Below are 20,663 nucleotides of genomic sequence, written 5' to 3'. Positions count from 1 at the left end.
GACCCATCATACCCATCCCTGTTCATCCTATGGCGTATGCTTTCGAACCAATCCGTTATTATGTACCCGCAGGACCGCAGTTGTCCCATATGATGCAGAATGTGTTTTTGTCCGATGTAAAGATGTAAATATAGTTAACACTCACAAGTTGAACAACACCGAGTGGTGATGTACTCGTAGCTAGCTAGGTACTTGTGGTAACTGCAGACAATGCCAAAAGACAGAATTGATCTGATCAAAGACCTGCATAACCTGGGTGTTTGGTGGTCCACCAAAATGATCGTTCATCATTGAACACAGGCTCTTTCCCATGCTGTGTGAGGAGAAATACCTTTTATGTTAGCTTATCATGTGTAACCTATGCTCGGTCTGACCCTGTGTTGTTCTGTACATCTGATAATAAGATTGGAGCGCCCTACACATAGCTGGTAGCCTAAGTTTCAGTTAGTAGTAGCCCCACATGCTCACTGGTTGAGTTGATAACTTGTTCGCTGCTAAGTTAAACAAACTACAGTGTAGGAAACGTTACGTAACGGAGCTAGCTTTGGCTACTGTACAATCAGATACATGTAGGAGCTAGAGAGCTAGATAGCGTAGCTATGTCAAAAACGCCAGTGTGTGTATTAACGTTAGCGTATTTAACAGGTTTATAAATATAAACCACTTCTGTAAAGTGATCCCTGCAAACTCTGAATCCAGGGGCAGCTGACGGGCTTTGGCGCTGTATAGTAGTGATGGGGGCAACAAAGCTTTCCGAAGCAATGAGCTATTTGACACAATTGTCTCGAAAAAGTATCGCTTTTTCGAAGCGTTCGATACATCTTCTCCATAGGGACATCTGCTGGTCAGTTTATGGTATGGTGACTGTATCGAGCGAAGGAAGGAATCAAGTGACGTCAAGTCCTCAAAACGTCAGTCTCACAATCATCATTGACAACTTGATAAATAAAGGTTGTGTGACAAATGTTTCGATTTGCAAGTGTCAAAAATATGTTACCATATATCTTGTTGTATTATAAACAACGTAACATCTTTGCTACTTTACGTTTATAACATTTATTTTTAGGTTCTTATAACATTAATTAGACAACGTGTTCAACTGAGTATGGCTTCGTGGTAGGTGCGCAGCCTCTCACTCAGACATTGTGAGATCGCATCGTCTCACCCTGCTTTAGTTGAAGTAAATGCTAAATGAATACATTATTATATGATAATGTAAGCTAGCGGTTAAGGTTTTGGAACATGCTTTTGTACCGGGAAAGGGATGGCCACATTTGAAGGCTGGTAAAACTAGGGAAATATGTAGGCTATGTGCTTGTGTACAATCTTATCTGTATCTATCTCTGTCTATCTAGCTCTGGCAATCTATCTGTATCTCTGGCTTTGTCAATGAATGTATTCTATAGCGTCCGTAAATAGGCCTGTGTCTCCTCTCTATAACCTACGAATATTAGTGATTTCTGATGTTTTTTAAGCCTTTGAATAAAACGCTGTTTGACTCAGCTGCTCGTGTGACGCCCGATGCTTCGGACGTCACTTCGACTCTGATCACGTGGTTTTTGCCCATTTGAAGCCACGCTCGACACGTTTGTATCGTTACCAATTGTTTCGAAAGGTCGATACCGCTTCGTGAGCACGGTATCGAGCGTAACATCACTACTGTATAGATACAAGCCATTTTCGTTAAACCTGTTGCCGCTTGGGTAGGACATGATAGTGAATGCCTTATGTCTTGTAAAATGTGTTGTACAACCAGCCAGTAAGATCCTACTTTGTACCGAATTTGGTTGCAGTTCCACCAGAGTTCCACTGGGGGTGATCGCGAGCGAGTGCATGTTGAATGGGAGTCTATGGAGGTAAACGGCTAAATGTGTCTCTTTTGCCTGATTGTTGTTGAGAAATCTCCGATTTGATTGTAGTTTTTGCATGTTCAACATGGATTATAGGTCGAAAGTTGAATGAACAAGTACTTATGTCCTTTTGATTTCTTACAGGGTAAGTCGTTGTTGCCTATAACACGCTAGCATTCTGCTAATGAATGCTGATTGGTTAGTGAAGGACTGATACGATCAGAGCTCTTGCTTGATGGCATCCGAAGCGGAATCAGAATGTCAGAGCATTAGCAACAACATTAGCAGAGCCTGTTTAAGGAGAGCCTTGCCACTCCCTATTAAGCCCCATTGTACCAAATTTGGCTGCAGTTCCACCAGAATTCCACTGGGGGTGATCGCGAGCGAGTGCATGTTGAATGGGAGTCTATGGAGCTAAACGGCTACATTTGTCTCTTTCGCCTGATTGTCGTTGAAAAATCTCCGATTTGATTGTAGTTTGTGCATGTTCAACATGGATTATAGTTCGAAAATTGAATGAACGAGTACTTATGTCCTTTTGATTTCTTACATGGTAAGTCGTTGTTGCCCATAACACGCTAGCATTCTGCTACTGAATGCTGATTGGTTAGTAAAGGACTGATACGACCAGAGCTCCCGCTTGATGGCATCCGAAGCGGAATCAGAATGTCGGAGCCTTAGCAACATTAGCAACAACATTAGCAAGCCAAAACTCTTTCAAGCATGTGTATTGACAGGGAGAGCCTAACCTGTCAGCTGTGTTGTCGATGCCCTGAGAGAAAAAAGTAAGTGACCAGAGCTTGCCGCCAAGCAGTAGCTCTGGTCGTACGATGTGTATGATGTCAATGACATTTTCAAAAGCTTTTTAGAACAGAAAGGCGACTTTCAAAAAATCTAAAACCCGGCAGTGTGTATTTTTTTGGCCTCCCCTTTCAAATTCAGAATTCAAATTACTGGACAAAAAATTTTATCCTGAGAAAAGTGGATTTTGAGGGGTACCGCTCCATAGACCTCCATTCGTTCTGCACTCGCTCGTTAGCGCCCTCACATGGAATTTCAACCAGTTCAGAACCCGGAAGTTTCCCGAGAGTGGCAGTTCTCTCTATATTATACATTCTCTGGTTACGTCGTGTGTTAGCTGGGTAGGCCTACCTATAGTTATAACTAGTTTAGCCGCTAGCCGACCTGAACACCACATTAAACTGCTTACCCTCAGTTGTGCAGATAACTGGATATGTAAAGTTTGAATCCCCTGTCCCGCTTGCTTGTTGGAGCAGGGGAAAAAGCATTTACGATGCGATGGACGTCACTGACGCTTATTTTAGGCAGGTCTTGGAGACATCCACTAAAGCTGAGCATTTTGGAAACTTGGGTCATGGTCTCCAGTAAACCGGAAACTGATTTACCGAATTTTGGCGACAGCGGACGTTGGTCAGTACGATTGTGCACAGAGCCTATAAGATTCTGAATGGAAAGTTTTAAAAAGTTGCCAAATGGTTCCATTGACAAAACCAAAGTGATCTGTGTGTTTTGCTGTGTGAACCGAGCTATCACTGCAGCACGTCCAGTCTGAAATACCACTTGATGGCCAAGCACACAGCTGACGCTAATTCTGCACCCTCTTGTCAGGTGCCAAGTGATTGCCAGGTGATTGCAATGTTGTTTTCAATCAAAAAAAACATTTGCACTATGATATCCGATCCACTTTTCCATGTTGATAAGAGCATTAAGATGAGAAAAAATAATGGGACAAAAATAAATCAAGGGACATTTAGAATAGATACAAATTTGCGATTAATCGCAAGTTAACTGTGACATTAATGCGATTGATTGCAATTAAATATTTTTATCGTTTGACAGCACTAGTAGAAATAGATTAGCATTCTTAAAAAAGAATGGTATTATGCAAAATATTTTTGACCAACCCGTTTTTATGGATGCAAAACTATTTCTGTGGATGCAAATATTTTTTTTTGGTATACAAAACAATTTCTACGGATGCAAAACTTTTTCTACGGATGCAAAATATTACTTACCCTAGTTTGACTCCATATACCCCCCCCCACCTTAACTTACACATTTACTGTGGGCAACACTGAGCTCTAAGATTGTATGGGAACAGGCTATGAACTGCCATCTTCACGTCTTTCCACAGATGTTCTCTGGCGTTTAAAGATGCTGTGAAGCAGAACTGAAAGAGTTTTATGTTCATCACACCACAGAAGAATGTGTTGTTAACTACCCATCCAAATTTGAATGGAAAAAAACCCCACTGATAAGTATGTTAAATTAGGCTTGTGAGAAAATTAGCAGTCTTCTCTGCTTGATACTGGAGGGCGTCGCCTGAAGGAGCTGAAGCCCCGCCCCCTCAAATTTATTGAAATTAGCAACAGCAGCAACAACTAGCTAAATCAATTGCAGATATCAGAACAGACCTACCTGCAGTATCTGAGTGTTTTATGTGTTAATTACTTTGTCTTTGCATCGTACCAGCTGAATAAGAGAATGCAGGTTATATAAAACCGTCTGTGATCTGACGTAGATAGGTAGCTGTGACATAGATAGGTTGGGTTTTTCCCCGCCTATACTAACCCTGAGCTGAAAACGGATGAAAAACTGTTCCAACGGCTTAACTCTACATTTCAGTGCAACAACGTTTTCACGCTTTGCAGATGCTTTCAGCAACTAATTTCACACGTATATAATGTACTGAGAAGCAAATCATGGAATTTGCTTTACAGCATCTTTAAGTCTGGCCCTTAGTTGAGACATTCATTAACAGTCAGACTTGTATGGAAGCCATTCCAGCAATGTCTTGGCTGTGTGCTTCAGGTCATTGTCATGCTGCAAGGTGAAGCATCGTCCCAGTCTGAGGTGCAGTCGAGCAGGTTTTCTATAACGACCTCTCTGTATTTGGATAGACATCAGACTGTTCCTTGGACTTCATGTCTTTATTCTTATCCTGATCACAGCCAAGCTTCGGACTACTTTTGTAAACTATGGATCGTTTAAGATTTTTGGATTCACAAAATTCTTAAAACACCAATTTCATTCATTTACAATTACATATACAACTCAATCAAATGTGCTAAAAGTGAAGGGGTACAAATACTTTTTGAAGCCACTGTATTTCATTTATATGTTCTGTCCCACCAATCCCACCAATCAATTCATATTCCTACATTCATCCAAAACCATCTTAAGGCAACAAAAATTCGATGCATTTTCTTTTCTCCACAATAAGTTTATCAAAAAGAATATATACACACACACACATAATCGAGAATAAAATTGTGAGAAATTAAGAAAAATATAAAGACAATGATGAAACACTCTTTTTCTTAGGGGTGTTGACTTACTGTATAAAATCAATGATGGACATCAATTTAGATTAAAGAAAAAAACGTATCATAATGTATGCTAATTTAGTTTCAGAATGGTTAAAGTAATGTCGACATACAAAGTTTGAATACCATTAAAATGCATTATTTCTTGCATTCCAAGAAAACAATAACTCCTGACTGCTGTAGTACTGCTTGTTAGATCTGAGATTTCCTCAAGGGAGGAAGGAAGGTCACATTTTTGAATATTTATACCGGGACCTGTATTGCATCTAATTTTATCCTGGCTCCTGTCACATAACTGGGAACAGAAAAGTCACCGCATCCCCATGATGAAGCTGGGTGCCTCTGCATCATCTTCAGTCTCTTTCTCCTGGACATCCTCCTCACTGCTGGAGGAATTATTCTCTGTTTCTGCCAACAAGGGAAAAACATTGGTACTCAGGATAAGTTACAATAATCATTGTGTTACAGTTTCGTAGGCATGTCCTTTTTACCCAATGTGTTTTCCCTATGTCCTGTACTAGACAATGAAGAAAGCTGTCAGGACTGAGTCCTTTGCAGAGGTGGAAAAAGTACTAAAATATTGTACTCAAGTAAAAGTACCAATACCTTGAGGAAATATTACTCAAGTACAAGTAAAATTACCTATCTGAAAAATTACTTACGTAAAAGTAATAAGTAGTTCATTTAAAATGTACTTTAAGTAAAAGTAAAAATAATTGAAAACTGAAAATATGACAAGGGATCTAAATCCAAAACTATTTTGTTTTTAATTAAAGAAATCTATAAACATTTATAAAAATCTATACTAAAGCAATATAGTACGAGTGCGAGTTGGTTTGTTGAGGAATATACCACGGGTGGTGTTCGGCCGTAGGCAACAACACCCGTAGTATATTCCTCAACAACCCCACTCGTTTTATTTTATAAAACAATTTTATAGTAAACCAATTAACATTTAATGACCGCATCAAAGTTGACATTTTCTCCAAACTATAGTAATAATTTGACAGTATGTTTAACGACAAGACTAGCCAGCTATCGAGCCTTGTCATTGTCCCCAAATAAAATCAAGATTTTTAAGAAGAAAATAATTGGCCATGTGTCGACTTGCTGCTACTGCTGTTGTAGCGAATGGGATGTGAGCGGTTACGTGACACTGACACAGTACATTCTGAAAATAAACATTTTTCAAATATGTTAAAATAAATATTGAAGTCACTCATTGTTGGAAATACAAGTTAGCTTGTTAAAGTCTTTCAAAATTATAAATGGAGGCTTTGACTCGTCCCCGTTTTTATGGTTACTTCTTTGTATCAAAGTGAATGTTTCATCGCGGAGTGATTTATTATTAGAGTGAAAAGTCAGAGTGGGTTGTTGTCAGATAAATCAACTCATGGAACGTCTCTCGTCCAATCAGAAACAGCTATTCAAGTCGAAAAAACCCAATTGTTTTATAAAAGCTAGTGATTGCGTTTCTCCCTTCCCAGAGCGGGCGGAACTTGTCATTAAGTTATCGATAACACCCATTTAGAAGGAAGATATGATTGGTCAATTTTACTGTCAATGGAAATTAGTCTTTCATTAAATTTCTATTAAGAGGCCCTCTGTAAATTCATAACTGGACCACCAATCACAGAGCTAGCTGCATAGCATTTTCCTCCCAACAACGGAGGCAGCAAAATTCTGATAGGGTGACAACTGGATTTTTTTGTTTAACTGAATAGGCAGGATTGAAGGGTTTATTTCATAAACATTGTTTTCAGATGTCAAATTATGAATTTATCAAATACAATTATAACAGATTACTTTTAAAGTATATATTTTTAGAATATATTAAGCCCTCTCTGAAAGTACCATACATTGTTAGTTCTGAGGGCCATCCTTTTTTTCACCAACACAACCGTTATTGAGCACATCAAGGCCTAATCAAGTGTTTGACTCTAAATTACTTAAATATAACTAAAATCTTTAGTTGAAAAAGACATTTCAGAAAAAAAAGCAAAATACTCTGATGGCAGGCTGGGCACTTAATGTCCAATAATAAAACACGTAAAATAAACTTCTAACTTGTAAAATTGCTACAGCCAACAGCTAACACAGCCAGGCAGCTACAGAGCTACACTCTGGGGGCATGTTCATTAGCCTTCATCATGTTCATACCCCCGAGTTTAGCACTGCAGCTGCCAGGCTGCGATACCTGCTGGCTGTAGTAATTCAAGATACATAAAACCGGGGTTGTGGCCGTACCGCCAGTACTAGGTGACAGAGAAAAACAGATTTTTTTTCTAGGGCTGCAACATCGATTAAATCGATTATTAAAAGTGTTGGCAACTAATTTCATTATCGTTTCGTTGTGTCGCGCGATTATTACACCACTCAATAAGACGCGGAGATGTGCAAAAAAAAAAATTTGTTGAGCGCGGAGCAAAGCGGAGGTAGAGGAAAGACCATCGGAGAGACGTTGAGTAACGTTGTTCTGAAACACATGGCGGAGAAATCAGTACGACCCAAGTCATCCAAGGTGTGGGAGCAACATTCGGAAGACGCTACTTTGCAGCGTCGCGCTAGGGACTGGGTGAAAACTACCCATACCATTTTGAAATATTTCGACTTTTATAACATTTTTATGAATATAAAACCTCAAACAGACACCAGAGTATCTTCCACAGCCTTTGCTTTTTTCAATTAAGTTTCAAATAAAATGATAGAAAATCACTAATCCTTGCAAATCTTAACTTTTTTCAAAATTCTGTCAAAACATCTTACATATACACTAGATTATTCTAATAGTCTGGCCTACTTCCACAACCTTTCAATTTTCATAAATAAATAAAAAAACTCAAATAAATTGCTCATCTTTGAAAATAGCATTAAATCCATGCAAATATTAATAACTTTTTCAAAATTGTGTGCCTGTGTGCACATTCTGAAGATGTTTTGCACTGTGAATTTGCACTGTCAGTTCTGTTTTTGAACAAAGGGCTGGAAATTAATGTTTTTTTGTTTTCCTTATCCGATTAATCGATTAATCGAAAAAATAATCGACAGATTAACCGATTACTAAAATAATCGTTAGTTGCAGCCCTAATTTCTTCCTTTTTTTTTTTTTACTAATGCAACGGATGGGATTTGTAATGTCGTGAAATACAATACTTCACTCAAATTGTAATCAAGTACATTTTAAATTACCGATTTTAAAAACGACTTGAAAAATACAAAATACACAACAAAACGACTCAATACAGTAACGTGAGTAAATGTATTTCGTTACTTTCCACCTCTGGTCCCGTTTTTTTGCATGCCTTTCTCTGTACCAGCTGTTGTTTCTTATGTATGTGTTTAATATAAAAATCTGCTCTTTGAACTTAATGCCTCAGAGAGACATTGCAGAAAACCATTTTCATGTATTTGATCCATTTATTGTTCCTAAATCCTACTTCTTGTCTAAGGTTACTCTCTGTCCACGAAGCTGACTGATGAATGCATATTAACTCCATAAAAAAATCTTCCACACTTAACAGATGTTGTTATACCTTCATCTTGGGTAGATGCCAGCTTTGATTTCTTTGTCATCAGTTTCTTCTGCTTCAGCTTTTCCCTTGTGAAAACAAAACAATGCAAATCTACGGTCAGCTCAACCAAAGAACAGTATGATGGAAACCCTTCCGACATCCATCTTTTGAAAGGCTTTTGCGTCTACCTCTTCTTCCTGCGTTTGGCTGTCCTCTCATCAGCTGCCAGTTTGTTTTCCTCAACCTTGTCTAGATAATCCAAATCCTTTCTTTGCTGCAAAAGACAATACATAGAAAACATTTATATTCTAGAATTGCATCTCCAAGTACTACTCCAACAAAAAAAGATTAACGCTTTTTTCTTATGGTCACAACATTGGTTGAGAGACTTAATTATCAACCTTTTCAGTCATCTTGTCGAGGAAGTCTTGTCTTTGGTACTCTCGTCGGCGGAGGTGTCTGTACACATGGAATTCTCCGCTGCCAGCACCTGCACTGGAGCCTGACAGGGGAGACTTGCATTAGGATTCATGTTAATAACATTAACAATGTAAAATATACTTTTAATTAAATGGTGACCATATATTAATTGTTAGGTTACCAACAACAAGATACATTATTGTAGATTATTGTTGTTTGGCTGGTAGGTGGCATGTAACTGTATGACCAAAGAGAGACGACAAGAGGCGAAGCGCTGGTGTGTTTTTGACAACTGCCCACTAGATGGTGCAAAGGTAGCGATGCCGCCATTTTGGACTGTGGCTGTTTATCAATCCGAAGAACCAAAAGAACGTACTTGCGTTCTTGCCAAGCGTCTTGCAAGACTGCAAGGACGGGCAACGATTTGAGATGCATGTGTTCTTGCCAAGACTTCGGGGAAATCAGATGGGTTCTCGCGTCACCATCTGATGCAACCCCAATAAAAGATCCATCGATACAATGTTGTGAAGCAAAGAATTGCGATTCTGCATTAAATCAATGTATTGGCACAGCCCTACTCCAGTACAGCTCGCCACCACTCTGGCTCCAAATGACATCACCGGCGCAAGATGACAGCACCCGTATCCAGGATATTTGATTGACAGCTTTTCCCAAATTCTCAAAAGTCATGACGACTCGTGGGACCAGAAATCAGCTGCGCGAGCAGAAAATTCGGTGGGCGAGCAAAATTCCACTCTGCGAGCAGAACCCAACTATCCTGGCTCCGCCCTCCTGCGTACTTCCGCTCAATTTTCATTTTCCTTCAGTACTCCATCTGGGCTTTTGGTATATTAGCCGTTATTTTCCGAACACATGTGTACCGGTCCAATCAGCAAACAGAGGGAGTGGCTGAAAATGATGAAGTTGATGTTGTGCGCTAATTTGAGTTGGCAACGCTGCCGAATATCCAGAACAGTGTTAATTTTGACGACGAAAACTATGACGAAAAATTTTCATTAACAACCTTCTTCCCCATGACTAAAACGTGACGAAAACGGATCTTTGAAAATTAAAACTATGAATACATATATTACAACTTTCGTTAACGAGACGAAAATGTTGGTGGTTGACGAAGTCACAATACTTTTTCCCCCTAATAATTTTATATTTAGATAGATTCCTCTCTGTTTCTTAAGCGCGCTCTCATCTCTACTGCTCTCAGTAGCTGATTCTCGTCAAGTCTCTCGGCCAAGTTTCGCGCGGGTTGGAGGCGTGTTCAGGCGAGTGTTATCAATTTATGCAATTGGCAAGATATGTTGTGCTGCTACAAAGTACACAGGCAGCACGGCTAATTTAGGTCACCTGAAAAGGCTACATGGTATTTGTGTGGAGACGTTTGCCTCCCCCTCGGATTCAGCTATGGCTAGTCAGTGGCAAGCTCCACTGGTACCCTAGCAAGAAAAATAATTCTATATTCTCCGAGAAACAAATCCCTGTTGTGTACAACAAGGTAAGACGAGAGACAGCTGAGTCATTGAGAAAAACCTTAAAGTAGGACATGAGTTTAATTTAGTGTGTGGTGTTAAATGAGTGTTTACAGCAGCTTGTGAGTGCCAGTAATAGTTTACCATTTTTTCATTCAGAGAACACAGCCTACAACAGGAAAGAAGGACTAGTTTAAGGTTTATCTTTTGTCAGAGACTTTGTTTAATATGCGGGGTAAAACTTTCACTTGTTTAGTTAATTGATGATTTTCTGTCTGACAATGAAATACATCATTATGTACCATATTAAATAGCATAGCATCATATTCTTTTGCATCGCATCTCATTGAATCACATCTTGTCAAATCGCACTGCATCGCAATAAGGGTGAATCGTATCATATCGCATTGGTAGTTACTTTTATTCATCTTTAATGTATCGGATCGTTGGCAGTAGGGCTGTCCCCACTCAGTTGACTAGTCGATTTTTGGTCCATATGCTCTTGGTCGACTAAGATTTTTTTAGTCGAGCTGCCGTATAGCAGTGTGAGATCTGATTCCCGCTATTGTCATCATTGCTGAATTAACTAAATGTTCTACAGAAGTTGTAGATTATATTATTTAAAACAAATAAAGCAACTCTATAAATATTGAATTTAAAACAAAAGGTATTACTGTTTTCCCTTTTGTTAATCTGCGCTTTGTTTTGGTTTGGTATTTTGCACACGGCATGAGCACAATTGGCTGCAGAACTACAAATTCTGCCATAGCCTACTTTGTCGGTGTTATTAGTCAAAATGGCAAAGAAATCTGTGGTATGGCAACATTTTCATTAAAATACATTTACAAAGTACCGGGTGACTCGAAAAACGTTGAACGCAAACTTGGCCAACAACGGTTTATTTTTCATACTTTGACGTTGAATATGATGTAGCCTACCACCTTTAAAACATAAGTTGGCCTAGCCCTACATCGCTCATGCTAACGCGCTGGGTTGAAAAATGAATATGCCTATTATAAGAATCACATCCAAATCGAATGACATTATCCTCTCCGGCCAAGACAACAAAATCTTTCTCTGTTGCACTGTTCCCCACTCAGCTTCTACATAAGTTTGCATGCTGCAAGTTTTCAGGCAGTGATAAGCGCGCTCTGATGATTTGCATGTTAAACAAACAATATTTGTAATTTGTAGTACATTATTGAGATACTAAATACCATCGGCATTCGGTTACAACAGGACTAGTGATACGAGTCTTATTATTCGTAGGCTATTAGCGGCTGAATCTGCAATGTCCTGAAGACATTGAGTCAGATCGCGAAAACGTTTGTACGTTTTTTTTGTGTGAAAAAAAAAAAGAAAAGCGTTTCAAAGTTTGATTAGTCAACTGTTTGACGTTTTAGTCGAGTCTTGGTCGACCACAGAAAATCTTAGTCAGGGACAGGCCTAGTTGGCATTGCATCGAGATGTGTATTGAGATGCACATCCCTACTGAGAAGGGAAAAAAGGAGTTTAATATGGCTATTAAATGTGACTAAAACTAGACTAAAATTGTATTAGTTTTCGTCGACTAAAACTAAACTAAAACTAAGAAGGATTAAAATGACTAAATGTGACTAAAACTAATAAGCATTTTATTAGTTTTAATAAGCAAGACTAAATTAAAAAAATAGCTGTCAAAATTAACACTGATCCAGAAGTTAAAGCCAGAGCAACAACAATCTTTGCTGAGTTTTGTTGGTGGCCATGATGTTGTGGCCCTCCTCCCCATGGGGTTCAGGAAAAGTTAAATTTTCCAGCTTGCTCCGTTAATGGTGAAGGAGTTGGCTAAGGCGAACATTAGCTATTGGTTATGGCAGATCCAGAGTGGCTCTGGGTAGATCTAATAGTTTTAAACTTCAACAGAGTACCCGCCTTCAAGGAAGTTAACTTGTTCATGAGGAGAGCCTTGACTCTTTGTACAAATGAAATGTATGAGAGTCTGGTAGGACCAAGCTACTCTGCTCTTGCTGCAGGGTCAGAATTTACACGTTCCCTGTGGCGAGCAGTCTTTACTTTACTTGGCATCTGATAAAATTGATTAAAATAATATATTATTGTTAACATCATTATTATTATTAATAACAAAATGTTATGTTTCTGAATGTTTTTCTCATTATATTGTACAAATACTAATCATAAACCATTGTCTCTGAAATACATGAAAAAATTATGAAAAGCTTTCAAATCTTGTTTATAGAATATTGAGAAATTAATATTTGTATATATTTGTATATAAACCAGAAAAAAAGAAGAGCACAAAACCGGTCGATAACGGAAAGTCTTGGAAAGCATGATTCATGCATGGTCGAAAGTTGAATGAAAGAGTACTTATGTCCTTTCGATTTCTTACAGGGTGAGTCATTGTTCCCCATAATACGCTACTATTCTGCTAATGAATGCTGATTGGTTAGTGAAGGACTGACTACAACTAGAGATCCCGCTTGATGACATCCGAAACAGAACCAGAATGTCAGAGCATTAGCAACATTAGCAACAACATTAGCAAGCCAAAACTCTTTCTAGCATGTGTATTGACAGGGAGAGCCTAACCTGTCAGCTGTGTTGTCGATGCCTCGAGAGAAAAATGGAACTGACCAGAGCTTGCCGCAAAGCAGTATCTCTGGCAGTGTTGGGTGTAACGCGTTACTGTAATTAAATTACTTATCCACTGAAAAAGTAAAATAAGGGATTACTGTTCATTTTAAGGTAATTTAATTACAGTTGCTTGCAATGTACTTGCGTTACATACCTACTGTAAATTAGTCAAACAGTTCTTTATAAATCAATATTGAATTAAAATCTAAATGTATCGTTTTAGGGTAAAAGTGAACGCTGCCTCTTTAAAATTGTTAGCTGAAGTGCAGTTGCATGGGAGACGCAAGTTTTTGTTGCATAAGCGCGGGCTCTAGCGGTTTGAAGTGGAAGATTTTGGACTCGGCGGAAGCAAGTAGCTCTAGCTGTTTTACCAAATGGAAATATTCCAAGTACTTTTTGTCACAGGTTAACAAGAACATTAATGTCAAGTGCAAGCTATGTCCTGGGGAGAAAAAACAATACGCGGCTGGCTAGCACAAGTAACTTAGTGAAGCACCTCACAAGGCAGCATCGACAAACAGTTTTGAGTGATCCATGTTCATAAGAATCCAAAATGGTTTTAATCGCTATGAAAGTTTGCACAGACAAGGAATATACTTTGGCATCGACAGATAACACCTCAGCAACACCTGTTAAGCAGGCAAAACTTGATTTTACATCGCCAGTGCATAAAGTGTTTGAAGGTGAGCTTCAAAAAATTATTGCAAACTAGATTGCAGGAAGAAATCTTACTGCTGCGTACTGTAGAATCCTGTGATGTCATGTTTAACTTAAAGTTAAGCTTTTGTGTTATGCACATATTGTTTGGTAACTAAAGATGAAAGAAGGTTACACGCGTTACTAAAATGTTAAGTATTAGTAGGCTATGTTTTAAAAAGGTAAAAGGCTAAACTGTTCCAAGTTTGACTTGTATTTAATTATTGAAATACTTTCCTTTCTGTTGTCTATCCAGTCAAGGTTTATAGGGATTGTAAGAAGTAATGCATCACATTTAAATACAATATTGGTGAAGTAATTTGTAATTAGTAATAAATTACTTTTTTGACATAACTTACCCAACACAGATCTCTGGTCATACAATGTGTATGACGTCATTGACATTTTAAAAGGCTTTTTGAGACAAAAAAAAAAACAATTAAAAAAAATCTAACACCCAGCAGTGTGTATTTTTGTTGCCTCCCTTTTGAATACTTGAGAGCCCTGCTTACTTATTTTGTGAACACAGGCTGTGTTGCCAACTCAGTAGGCTTACGAGATGGAAGCCAGCTAGAGAAAACAAAACGATAGTTAGACTGACTGAATGTATCTGAATTATTGTGTATTCATTATAATCCGACCACACATACAAACACTCGCGCATGTGCGACCTACACATTTTGAATTCATTGGGTGTGCACAATGTCAGCACACGTTAGCAACAACGCATAGATACGACATTCTAGTAATACGGCGATATCAGCTTTCCTTCTGCATTAGTACCGTAGCTTAAAGTCTAGGAAAGTTGAGGCTATTTTTCGCTAGGTTCCTACGAACATGTCTTAATCTGCCAGACAAGCGGGTGCCCCTTCGTTCTTTTGGTGAGCACTTTCACGAGCCCTTCTTACCCGGCTTAAAAATATTTAAGAAAATATAAAAAAAATATTAGGAGTGCTTGAGCACTCCTAAAAAGGATCTAAATTTGCCACTGAATTGTACCCTCTCCAGTTACATTAATAAATGCATAGCAGGTCAATATAAGGTGTGCCCCTTAATTTTCTGCTTGCGCTCCTAAAATTCAGTCAGGGGCTACTGTGCTCCTAGTAAAAAAAGTTAGTCTGGAGCCCTGCCTCAGGGAGTGTCATACTCAAATCAAAAGAGAACATTAAAGCCCAATTTATACTTAGGTCGCAGACACTTTTGAAAAGGTCGCCGACAGAAATGGCGTCACGGTCGACACTTTTAACCGTCGCTTGAAAGTGTCGCCTACCAGGAGAAATTTCTACTGGCGCTGATGTCGTCACATAGTGTCGCGCAAGTGTGATTGGCTAGATAGACGGCACGCGTTGTTGACTGCATTGTTTTAAATTTTCAGTGAACGCTCAACAGCTGTTTAAGATGGAAGGAAAAGAGGAGAGATTGGCAGAGCAAGTTAGAACATATCCACACCTTTATAATGCCTGTCAAAATTAGCTACAGCCATTTTTCTCCGAACGCTCACCTAGGCTACAAAGCGTAAACAATGTAACCATAGCTATGTGTTTGCCGAAGTATAAATGCAGCAGCTTCAGCGACACTTTTTTTTCTTCGTCTGCGACCATTTCAAAAAGTATAAACTAGGCTTTAGTTTTCACTAACATTCATTAGTTTGGGGAAGAGCCACACTCACTGGAGACTAGGTGTCCCACATTAGGCAGTGTCCCACATTAGGGCATTCCACCCTACTTGAACAACTATCGGTTGTTGAATTTGTGCGCGAGTACTTTCATCTTGCGAGTGAAGTTATATGCTCCTGTTATTAAAGAATATATACGCTCGCGACTTTTGGCACAAATCTGACGCCAGTTGTTTTGTTGAACTGAATAAATTACTACAATTTTATGTTGTACAAAACTGAAATATAAGATGCATTTGTTTAAACAGTTATATTTGTTGAATCTAGTGTTTTGTATGTTATTGAACATAATGGCTCAATGACCCGCCGGCTGCGAGTGTATCATGCTCGTTTCGGATGCAGGGGAGAATACAACCTACCCATGACATCGCGCACAAACTCCGGAGGAGCCCTGGGGTTCCACTCTTTTGGTCGGTCTGGGATAGGCGCAGGTTTATCCTATAAAAACAACAAATGCAAAACAGTTAGCTAACGCTGGCCTTGTATTAAGTAATAGGCAAGCTCTGTTGTCTTACCAGCCACTAAACTCAATACTGCAACTACAGCGAATTCAATTTAATCGAGGTATTTTGGAGCCACCTAAAGTTATTCTATAATAAAACATTGCTTGCATGATCCAAAGTAGATTCGTAGCTATGTAGCAGTGATATGAGCAGCCAGTACTGTAACCCTAGCTTAGCCAGTAAAAAGCTTGTTACCGTGGAGATAGTCCTGAAGAGAAGATAACCTGTCTAAACACTCACAGGATTGCGCATTAGTCTCTCCAACTTCAGACGCTGTTCCTCTGCTGGGGTTTTAGCTATGATCAAAGGTTGAGATTCCTTTCCACCTGGTTTCCCAGCTCTCCCATCTTTCTCCTTGAACGCCGCCATGATTCGAAAACTGTCTTCCTCAACAATCGAATGGGAGTCTAGTAGACTCCTCTCAATATATTATATACCGCCATCTAGCGGCCGGGGGTAGAATCCCCTTGCAGAACTAAAACATAAGTAGCCCACATTGCCAAGTACCCATCATTGCAGTTTGGGTTCGACTTCATGCAACGCCGCCGTCGCCTGCCAATGGCATTCTCAGCCGACTGTTGACGCCGCCGGCGCTGCATAAAGTCGAACACACCTAATGTGCAATTCGGGGCGAGGCTCAATGTGGGCGATACTCTATGGCGAGCGGAAAGGGACATTCTAAGGCTTACCAGCGGCCAGTTGCATAAACTTAGTTTAAGACTAGTCTTAAATGAGCTGACAGGATAACCACTGTCCTGTTGTAGTTAAATGCATAACCAATACAATCTAGGGTATGATAAATACGGGACTCCTTTTGGTGTTATTTTCTTTGTTTCTAATGTTTATTGAGGTACATCTTCACAAAGTACTTCTTTATGTCAAGTTAGTTAGTTAGGCCTTTATATTTCCCACGGAACATAGGCCATTGATGAATTGTTTCCATCCTCGTCTGTCCTGAGCCATCCTTTCCAGCTGTTTCCACGTCAGCCCCTTCTTTATGAATTCCTGCTCTGTGCTCCTTCTCCAGGTGTTTTTTGGTCGTCCTCTACCACGTTTGCCTTGTGGGTTCCATGTCAATGCCTTTTTTGTTATTGCTGTTGTGTTTCTTCGTAGTGTGTGTCCAACCCAGCTCAATTTTTTCCTTATCAGCTGTATATTTACTGTTTCCTGTTTTGTGCATTCCCACAGGTTGATGTTGCTAATTGTGTTTGGCCAGAAGACTCCAAGGATGCGTCTTAGACAGTGGTTTATGAAGGTTTGTAGGTTGTTTGTGGTGTTAGTGGTGGTTCTCCAGGTTTCGGAGCCATAGAGCAGCACGGTTTTAACGTTGGAGTTGAAGATTTGGAGCTTCGTCTTGAATCTTGAGGGAGATGTTTTTACTTTTCCAAATTTTGTTTAAGATGTTAAATGCTGTTCTTGCTTTCCCAATTCTTGTCTTCACGTCCTCCTCTGTCTCACCATCAACAGCTATCACACTTCCCAGGTAGGTGAATTTGTCGACATCTTCCAGCGTCTGGTCCCCGATGGTTATTGGGTCTGTGTTTTTGGTGTTTATCCGCATTACTTTGGTTTTTGGTCCATTTATTTTAAGTCCAAGTCCAGCTGCCGTTTTTTCTAGCAGTTTGGATTTGTCCTGCATCTGTTGATGGCTATGGGAGAGTAGTGCAATGTCGTCCGCAAAGTCGAGGTCCTCCAGATGTTCTGTTAGACTCCACTGGATGCCAGTCTTTTTTATTGTGGGTTGAATGTATCATGATCCAGTCAATGCACAGAAGGAAGAGGAAAGGGGAAAGTAGGCAGCCCTGTTTCACACCAGTGAGCCATTTGAATTTTTCTTGTGCGCATCCCTGGAAGAGTACACTGCATTGCATGTCCCGGTACATGTTCTTAATAATGTTGGTATACTTTGGGGAGATTCCATAGTGTGCCATGAGTTTCAAAAGCATTTCACGGTCTACACTGTCACATGCCTTTTGAAAGTCTATGAAATTGATATGGACAGGTGTTTGCCATTCTATAGACTGCTCAATGATGATCCTGAGGCTAGCAATTTGGTCGCTGCATGATCTTTTATTTCTGAAACCAACTTGGTTTTCTCTCAGTTCATCATCAACCCCCTTGCGCAGTCTCTCCAAGATGATGCGGCTGAACACTTTGCCTGGTGTTGATAGCAACATGATCCCTCGGTAGCAATGAGCCCCTCCTTCCTGTCTGTTGGTATGTTTCCTTCTTCCAACCATATGGTCTTTATTAGCTGGTGGAGCATGCTGGTTGAGGTGTCGAGATCCGCTTGTAGAGCCTCTGATGGGATGTCATCTGGCCCTGCTGCTTTACCACATCGCAATGCCTTGATGGCCTTCCTCACCTCAGATCTTGTTGGGGGGCCACCGTTGATGTCCAGCGTGTGTGACTGTGTGTGACTGGTGGATTCTCTACCTTGTGGGCAGGGGGCAGTCTGCTGAGCAGCTCCTTAAAGTGTTCTGTCCACCTATGATGTTGTTCTTCCTTGGTGGTGAGGAGTCGTCCCTGTTTATGTAAAGCCAGTTCTGTATATCCCAGCACCAAATTATTCTTACTGTACACTGAGGGCACTACTATGAGTAAGCGCAGTAAGTTTCATGCATGTGACACTTTCCTAGTCAGGGTTAGCGGGGGGTGCATTTCGTGACAAGAAGGAATACAACAAGCCTGTCGTGAGATGCACGAAATAAAGCCCAACGCTTGCGCGTGTTGCGCGCTCGCATTAAGTCGGGAACTCCGTAACTAGCATCATCAAACACAGAATGTGGATGCATTGGCAGCAGGGTTGCCAGGTCTGTGTGACAAAACCAGCCCAATGGCCAATCAAAACCAGCCCAATATCAGAACTCAAAATATGCCCCTGCCAAACCATATACACTGCTTTTAAAGTCCAACAGCATTGCTTTCATTGCCAAATCTATTGTAATATCTACAAAGTAACACCAAATGTTTAGTATGCCAGCATTAAAAACTGTTTTTAGAAGATTTTCTCTTGACTGAGTGCATCAGGCACGTCTGCACACGCACAGTGCGTGTGTGCATGTGTGCGTGCCCCATGTCCATGTGTGTATGTGCTGATCTGGAGTCAGTTTGGTAGGATTTGGGCATAAATAAATTATTTCATTTAAAATAAAAAATTCTAGTTAAAGATATTAATGTAATTTGCATGCAAAATATGTCTACCCAAACCAGCGGACAAAAAAATCAACCCGCGTCAACACTTCAAAAGTAGCCCAATTCCGCGGGAAAACCGCAGACCTGGCAACACTGATTGGCAGGGCAGCTGTGGTGGCGTATACGGGGCCGGTTCTGGGGGGCCGGTTCTGGATCAAAGTCCAGGGCCTATTTTTACTCCCAGTCCGTCCCTGCCAAGCCCTGATCAACCACCCTCAACCAGCTGTTTATGGACAGATACACAGCAGAGAACCACCACCTCTCAATAGGTGTTACATTGTGATGCTGCTGTTGTGTTAGGCTATTGGTATTGAGGTATATGTATAGTAATAAAAAGTTAAACTGGCAAAAACAATCGGTTTTTTTCGGAGGGTGGGAGGGGGGGGGGCATCATAAAGGAATTATGCTTAGGGCACCAAAATGGCTAGCAGCGGCACTGAATATGTTGCATGCATGCAAACTCCTCACCTAATGCCTAAACCTCACAGCCAATCAGGGGCTGGTTAAAATAACGATAATAATAATGATATTGTTTAGAAGAGCACAGATTCTACATTGATCTGGCCTCTTAATTTTGCTCTCAAAGTGCACTAGATTTATGCGTTTAACTTTACATTTTAATAAATTTTCTTCTGGGGGAGCATGCCCCCGGACCCCCCTACAGGGTCGGGGGATTCCAGTATGGTTCTCACTTTTGTTACCTCAGTATTGCACTTCAGTAGGCCTATATTACTGAAGCTGCAATAAACATTGCATATGTACATATATATTACACAAAATAAAAAATGGAGTTGGAATCATTTGCTGACAGCTTGGTCCCCCCCAGTTCAAAAATTCCATCTGTGCCCCTGTTTGACCCTACACCACCTGTTTGGAGGAAGGCAATGCATGTAAATTAATCATGACCTGTCTTAATCTGGTGCACTGATATACTTGTCTATCTGCCCTTGTCTACAATAAGTGCTCTTTTCGAGGCAGTCATGACATCATGAGCAGTCCAGGACTATTCAAACATCTGAACCACTGAATCCATTATGTCGTCACCAGACTCATCACTTCTCTACACACCACACATAGCCTACTAGGGTAGAAACATACAGATTTTTTTGGTATTAGTCTACCATCATTTAAACACATCTACAAAACGCATACATTCTACAAAGGTCTAATATAGGACCATATGCATCTGGACTTCATCAGTATGTATTCGTGTCTAGACTGCCATAAGTTCGATAAATCAGATTTCAATATATTTTTTTTGTTGAAAGAAGTTTAGAAAAACACACTTGTATTGTATTCAATGATAGTAGAACTATTTAATGAGTGTGTGAATTATTTTGGGGG

At 40.0% G+C, this 20,663-nt stretch overlaps 1 protein-coding gene across 2 annotated transcripts; it reads right to left on the bottom strand.

Moving 5' to 3' along the window:
- Positions 1 to 4,864: 4,864 nt before the first annotated feature.
- prkrip1 (PRKR interacting protein 1) lies at positions 4,865 to 16,685 on the bottom strand. 2 transcript variants are annotated; one of them, XM_084698619.1, is made up of 6 exons: positions 16,365 to 16,623; positions 15,981 to 16,059; positions 9,111 to 9,211; positions 8,898 to 8,983; positions 8,731 to 8,795; positions 4,865 to 5,605 (listed from the first exon to the last, which is right to left on the bottom strand). In XM_084698619.1, exons 1-6 carry the CDS (start codon positions 16,491 to 16,493, stop codon positions 5,508 to 5,510), a joined length of 558 nt encoding a protein of 185 aa, XP_084554745.1. In that variant the 5' UTR covers positions 16,494 to 16,623; the 3' UTR covers positions 4,865 to 5,507. The 2 variants fall into 2 exon arrangements, with proteins under 2 accessions (XP_084554745.1, XP_084554746.1); XM_084698620.1 differs by lacking the exon at positions 4,865 to 5,605 and having other exon boundaries at positions 8,732 to 8,820; positions 16,365 to 16,685.
- Positions 16,686 to 20,663: the final 3,978 nt, after the last annotated feature.

Source organism: Hypomesus nipponensis, chromosome 5 (genome assembly GCF_054491055.1).
Source record: "Hypomesus nipponensis isolate SF chromosome 5, ASM5449105v1, whole genome shotgun sequence".
Taxonomy (NCBI): Eukaryota; Metazoa; Chordata; class Actinopteri; order Osmeriformes; family Osmeridae; genus Hypomesus; species Hypomesus nipponensis.
The sequence above is the reverse complement of the archived record's forward strand: the minus strand, read 5'-3'. Positions and strand labels throughout refer to the sequence as shown.